This window comes from Tribolium madens, unplaced genomic scaffold (assembly GCF_015345945.1).
Source record: "Tribolium madens isolate multiple individuals breed KSU strain unplaced genomic scaffold, Tmad_KSU_1.1 Scaffold_2;HRSCAF=44;Tcas5.2_LGX, whole genome shotgun sequence".
Taxonomy (NCBI): Eukaryota; Metazoa; Arthropoda; class Insecta; order Coleoptera; family Tenebrionidae; genus Tribolium; species Tribolium madens.
Genome location: NW_025400995.1, coordinates 1527266 through 1534202, shown reverse-complemented (window position 1 = coordinate 1534202; position 6937 = coordinate 1527266). Strand labels below are relative to the sequence as shown.

Sequence of the window (6937 nt, the reverse complement as noted above, 5' to 3'; positions counted from 1 at the left end):
GGAGTGCTAAGTTGAAATGAGGGCCCAATATACAATACAATAAAAATATGTATAAAAACTACTTGTCACATAATGTAGTAATTTTTTTTGAAGGAGTTTGTTTCCTCTATTGAGACATCAGTTGAAATCATGATGGTTTAATAAACGAAAATAAAGTTTTTAGATGAACGTCTTCAGAGGCTGCTTGTAATTTTAATTTTTGTTTTTCTTTTCGATTCTGTGCACCAAATTTATACTTATATTTAGATTTTTCCATTTTTTATGCCCACTAATAATAAAAAAAAAAATAAATTAAAATTAAATTAAATTAGGTAAAAACGATATTTTATATCGGTTGATTAAAAAATGTGTGGCATAATTTTAATTACGAATACCCCTCTACAATTGAGAATAGATAGTACAGTATTTATTGACTCACCTCAAAAAATAGAAAAATTACAACTTTCCAAAAATCGGTATGAAAAAATGACTTTCTGGAAATATTTTTATTACTGTTTATCCGAATATTATTAAATTTTCATGTTAAAGGACAAAAAGACACTCTTTGATTTGGTGTAAACGGAAGTCTTGTAGAAGCTATACATTTCCGGTAGCAATGGGTCCTCCCAGTTTTGGGATCATAACTTTTTTTCGGCTTATTAATTTCTGTTTTTGATACAGCCCAATCAATTTTTTTTTAAAAAAAGGTAGTTTTATATCGCCAAAATGTACCGATCTCGAGTTATTTGAGTTTAAACTAAATTCTACACCGCGCTGCAAAATCGGAATTTATAAATTATGGGCGTACCACGGCGAATGACATCGCTGTCAATGCTGTCATATTTAATGTGAATTTCATTAAATCCAAAGGAACATTTGTTTATTTTTTGCTGATTATAAAAGCTGTAATTTTTCTTACATGGGTGTAAGACCTTCTAAACAAAATTGAGCTAAAATCATTGAAATTATAGTTTTATTTGTTATGATGGCTTTTTAATTCCTTTAAATTAAACAAACTTAGCTTCTGCGAAAAACGCGTTTAGCTGTATGCAATATTAAATTATAACTTTCTAGTGCATTGTGGAAAGTTTATTTACAAATTTAAAATTATTGATATTATTTGAATGAGCTCTTGACATAAGTCTACCATAATTGGGGGCCCGTAAGACTGTGGCACCCCGGCACCCCTGGCCAGTCCGCCCCTGCAGAAAATAATAATTAATATAAATTAAAGTAATATAAATAATGTGATCGTATTTTCAGAACGAAATTTTGTTTTGTTTTTGAGTTATGCGATTTTTTTGTCAAAATTGCAATTTATCTGAAAAATTTTTTTGAAAAAATTAAATATAAAGCAGATAGTTGTAATCCTTACAGTATAGCTTTTATGAGAAAAATGATTTTATAGTGGGTTGCCATTTAAAAAAATATTTTTTTTTGTATAACTCAAAAACAAAAGGAAATTTCGAAAAATGTTATTCTTTTTAAATCATCACATTTTTATAGTAGTTTATCACTCATCAATTAGTTTTTTCAAAAAATAAATAGTTTAAGCAAAAAACGTTTGGTTCCATACGTGGTATGTAAAATGTTCCAGGAAATCGATTGGCGTCTAGAGAACTGCAAATTTTGTAATATAGTTTCTTTTAACCTTAGCCTTACTAAAAAACTTGATGTAAGTTTTAGAATTAGTATTAAAAATTAAACAATTTTTGAAAGGTAGAATGTTTTTCGCTTAAGTGTTGCACTTCTAGAGACCAAGAAAAATGGATTTTTGCGTCTTGTGAGTATTCTGCTGGCAACTCGACGTTATAATGCATGAAATTGTTAAAAAAACGTTGTTGGTAATTGGAAATAAAGCTCGGTTGGCATTCGGTGTTCATTTAACAAACACGCTCAGTTGGGCGTGCAGAGTTTGACGGTCCATTCCGGTCCATGGTCAATTCTAGTATAGGGGATATAGGAGAGTGCTAACTCCGTCCCAGGAGACGAAGCTGTGGCTGCGGTCGTCGAGGACACATGCATTATTCATTCAACATTCAATTATATCTCAAATCTGCACCAAGTCAGCCAATATACGCCATAAAATCGTCTCGTCGATTCGCCCTCGGGATGATTTCTTCCCCCCTTGATGATGAAATTACTTAAAAATTGCTTTGTTTTGAGGAATCGCTTTTAATGGGGTTATAAAACTCGTTTTCTGAACACGTATTTGGGCCTCAGGAGTGCAATTCCGGTGGTCCGCTTTAACAGGATTTCACCTTAGTCTAAGTTTTATTTTTCATCATTCATCGTTTTTCCTCTTGCTCCTCTCTTTGATTATGTAGAGATTCAAAGAGTTGAGTGCTTTACTATAGACGTTACATACATTTGGGAATTTCTTCTACTACATGTTAAAATCCAGGATAATCTTCTTCACGACTCGGGGTAACACAATAATAGCAATAATTGAACCGCTCCTGTATTATCCCACATGAATACACACTGGCTTACCTAATAGTATTTACAGTGATTGAAAACATGTTCATCGACCGTGTTCCGAAGCGATTTTCCTGCAAATACACTTAATGCCATCCATACTACCACCAAAGCCAATTTTTTACAATACTCAATACAACACATCCTAAAAACAATCATTATTATTTTTACCACCAAATAGTTTACGAATGAATTATCGCACAAATGTTTACGTTACTCGTTTGTCATCGTTATTGTTACATACGTCGTTTAGTGGGATTTATTTCCGGCTTTTGAGATGGATACGAGCTCATTTTATCGCCTCTTTTTACTCTCTGGACGATTTGTGCCCCAACAAAACACTTTTAACACACCCTTATAATAGGCAAAAACAAGATTTCAAAGCTTCCAAAAAAATTAATTAAAAAAAATCACTTTTTTAGTTTTGATTTTTTTCCCAATTTGCTACTTAAATAAATGTCTGCGTCAGGAACAAAATTAAAAAAAATTTTGTTTAGAAGTTGAAGTCAAACTTTTATTTTTATTAGCAATTTTCTCGATAATTGTTTCGTAGAACAGTAATCTTTTTTGTATATGATAGACAATTAAATTCGCTTTTCAACGATCCAAAATACAATAATAATTCCGGAGTTATTGGCAATAGAACGCTCCGGGTGCCAAAAATCGACCAAAATTTCGACAAAAATCACAAAAGTTTCAATTTCAAAATTGATCCAGATCACATTTTTTTGCATTTCTAGAGGTGTTAAAGACTCAAAAAAATGCATAAAACATTATTTGGTGTTGACAAATTTTTACTTTTTTTTTCATTTTGTAAATTGCGGCTGTGTCTCAATGATATAATATTTTGACCTAAATGTATGTAAAATGTTTCGGGAAATCGATTGGCGTTAATAAAACTGCAAAATTCGTAATAGTTTTTAAGTTATAGACGTATTTAAATTTTTGAAATATTTGACTTTATCACAAATTTTCTCGATTACTGTTTATCGTAGAGCACTGAATATGTATATGGTAGAAAATTAAATTTTCTTTCCAACGGTATCAAATATAAGAAGTTATCTCCCATAAGTCCGAAGTTATTAACAATAAACCGCTCCGCGTAGCGAAAATCGCCCAAAATTTTGACAAAAATCGAAAAAATTAAAAACTTCAAAATTGTCCATTTGCACTCTAGGGGGTTTAAAAGACTTAGAAAAGCACAAAACGTTGTAAAAATGCGAAAAATTATTTTTTGAAAAAATTTGTGTGTGTTGAATATATTGAATGAAAACATTGAAGTTGTCGGCGGCGGTGGTGGCTCAGCGGCATAAGGTCCCGCTTTCCAGCAGGTAGGTCCCGAGTACGAGCCCCGGTCCAATCAGCAATTTTTCTCAAATTCAAATATAATTCAAATAATTGTCAAAAGAGGGCGGGCGCATAAGAGCGCGATCTTTAAAACATGTGCACATGTTCTAATAAGTTTAAGAGAGAAAGCGCACAATACTAACTAAAATATGCACTAATAGATGGCGGGCGTATAAGAGCGCGAACTTTAAAACAAGTATCTACAAAAGTGAAAATAGTGTAAAAGTTAATAGTAATAATATAACAAAAGGTAAGTTAAAAGTAATATAAATGAAAGGTAAGTTTTGCATTAAAAATTAACTACATTTTTTTAACTTGAATCTGAGACATGTTCAAAAACATTAGTTTTTAACGGGGGTGTTAAGGAAATTTTTCCTTTTTTTTATTTTGTAAATTGCGGCAAAACTGTATTTAAATGATATAATATTTTGAGGTAAACCTATGTAAAATGTTCCGAGGAATCGGCGTCAAGAAAACTGCAAAATTCGTAATAATTTTGAAGTTAGAGTAAAATTTATATTTTTGAAATTTTTAACTTCAGAAATTTTCTCGATGCAACAAGTTAAAATACTCTACGATGCATAGTTTTTGAAATATTGAGTAATAAAATTAAGACAAATTTTTATTTTTTAATTTTGTAAATTGCGGCAAAACTGTGTCTCAATCATACAAAATTTTGACCTAAACGTATGTAAAATGTTCCGGGGAAACGATTGGCGTCAAGAAAACTTTAAAATTCGTAATAGCTTTTAAGTTATATATCTCGATAACTATTTATCATAGAACACTGATCTTTTTTGTATATGATCGAAAATTAAATTTTCTTTCCAACGGTACCAAACATAAAAGGTTTTCACCAATAAGTCCGGAGTTATTGGCAATAGACCGCTTCGGGTACCAAAAATCAACCAAAATCTCGATAAAAATAAAAAAAAATCAACTTTAAAATTGATCTAGATAAAGTTTTTTACATTTCTAGAGGTTTTAAAAACTCAAAAAGTGCATAAAACGTTATTGGGTTAAGTTTATAAAATTAGAATTTTTTGAGTTTTTGAAGGTGAGTGGTGGGAAAATCGCAAAAATTGTCAATTTGCTTTAAGTCGCAAAAACGCTTAAAACAACAGTTTTCTAGACGTAAAATTATGCTCTGAACACAATGCAGCAAGTTAAAATACTCTACGATGAGATATTGGGTAATAAATTTAACGATAGAGCTATAATCATAAGCACTATATCAGCAATTTTTTTGATAACTAATTACTGTAGACAACAGATCATTCAAAAGAAATTTTCTACTATGTCACTTAAATGAATGTCTGCGTTAGAGATAAAATTAAAAAAAATGATTAGTTAAATTTTAATAAAATGTTTTTGTAATTGACTCTAATGTTAAAGTTTAACCGGCGCATCCACCATTTTTCTGTTACAGAAAACAACAATTTGTAATTTTATTTTATTATTTCGTAAAAAATAATGTACACAATTAATTTTTTTAATTAAATATAAATATATTTTTTTGAAAGAAAAAAATATATATTTTATTGAAACATGAACCAAAATTTTTAAATAAATAATTTGAGAGTAGAAATAGAAAGCCGATTAGACATACTGCAAATATTAGAGTTCGTCGTTAGCGACATCGGTGAAAATAAAGCCAGTAAAGTTAAATTAATGCGAAAACAGTAGTTATGTTTCATATTTTAAAGAATATTTCATCTGCGTTGGCTTTGTATTGGTCAATTATTAAGGGTTGGTGGTTGTTCTCGTCTGTCAATGCAAACGTGCTGTTACTATTGGACAAAACCGGAGGCTGAAGTGTAAACGCAACCCCGAAGGCGGAGCTTCAAAAGGGTGATTTACTGTGGAACAAATTCACTCATTTCCTTCCTAAAACCCGCACCAGACACTAGGAATCCACTCGTTCCGGTGACATCGCGATTTCAGTGCCGGAATTTATGAATTTCTAAGGTGACGAGTGACGTGATGGACCCACTGAAACCGAGACTACCCTCACCCGGACTTTCGACAAAAAAAGAAATGAACCCGAAACCGAACCACGTAAGTGGGATTTTTTCCAATGGATGGAGGGTTTGGTCATCTTCTGATATCACAAGTTTCAGGTGGGGACTATTGTGCTATATGGTATTCCAATTGTTAGCTTGGTTATTGAAAATCAAGAAAGGCTATGTCTTGCACAGATTTCCAACACTCTTTTAAAGCAATTCAGCTACAATGAGATCCATAATCGGCGCGTCGCTCTAGGCAAGTCCATTTTTCAGTTTTTTTCAGCGACAAAAAAATTATTTCTACTTTTAATAATAGTGTTAATCATGACAAGTGTAAGGAACATATTAAGGGGCTTCAAAAAAAGTTAATTTAGTAAAAATACACAATTTTTTTCGAAAAATAGATGTTACTGGCATTTCATTAGAAATTTGTATTTTTTTAAATGTTAAATTAAATCGAAAAAAATTATAAATTTAATTTTTTTTTAAAATCATTCAGTAAATCTACGAAACACATTCAAGAGCATTAAAGAAAATTTAATTTAGTAAAAAATGACAATTTTTTAATTCTAAAGTTTTGTAATAGAATTGAGATTTTTATTATTTAAACACTATTTTTGGCAAATTTTAAAATATTAAATTGAATAAAAAAAATTATAAATTTGATTTTTTTTTAAATCATTGGGGTCAAACTCAGTAAGTCTAAGAAACACATTCAAGGGTATTAAATTAAATTTAATTTAGTAAAAATTGACAATTTTTGTAATTCAAAAATTTTGTAATAGAATTGAGATTTTTATTATTTAAACACTATTTTTGGCAAATTTTAAATGTCAAATTAATCTAAAAAATTATAAATTTGAATTTTTTTTTAAATCATTGGGCTCAAACTCAGTAAGTCTAAGAAATACATTTTAAGGCATTAAATGAAATTTAATTTAGTAAAAATTGACAATTTTCGTAATTCAAAAATTTTGTAATAGAATACAGATTTTTATTATATTGCACACTATTTTTGGCATATTTTAAAAATGTTAAATCAAAAAAAGATATAAATTTGATTTTTTTTTAAATTGTTGGGGTCAATACAGTAAGTCTAAGAAACACACATTCAAGGGCATTAAATA

At 30.0% G+C, this 6937-nt stretch overlaps 1 protein-coding gene across 1 annotated transcript in view; it reads left to right on the top strand.

Annotated features, from left to right (window-relative positions):
- Positions 1 to 5787: 5787 nt before the first annotated feature.
- Positions 5788 to 6937, top strand: part of LOC123006641 (SKI family transcriptional corepressor 1 homolog-B) — a 16754-nt gene continuing 15604 nt past the window's right edge. The window contains exons 1-2 of the mRNA XM_044401280.1: positions 5788 to 5862; positions 5925 to 6066. Coding sequence (XP_044257215.1) covers positions 5788 to 5862; positions 5925 to 6066 — 217 coding nt within the window. The remainder of the gene's footprint in view (positions 5863 to 5924; positions 6067 to 6937) is intronic.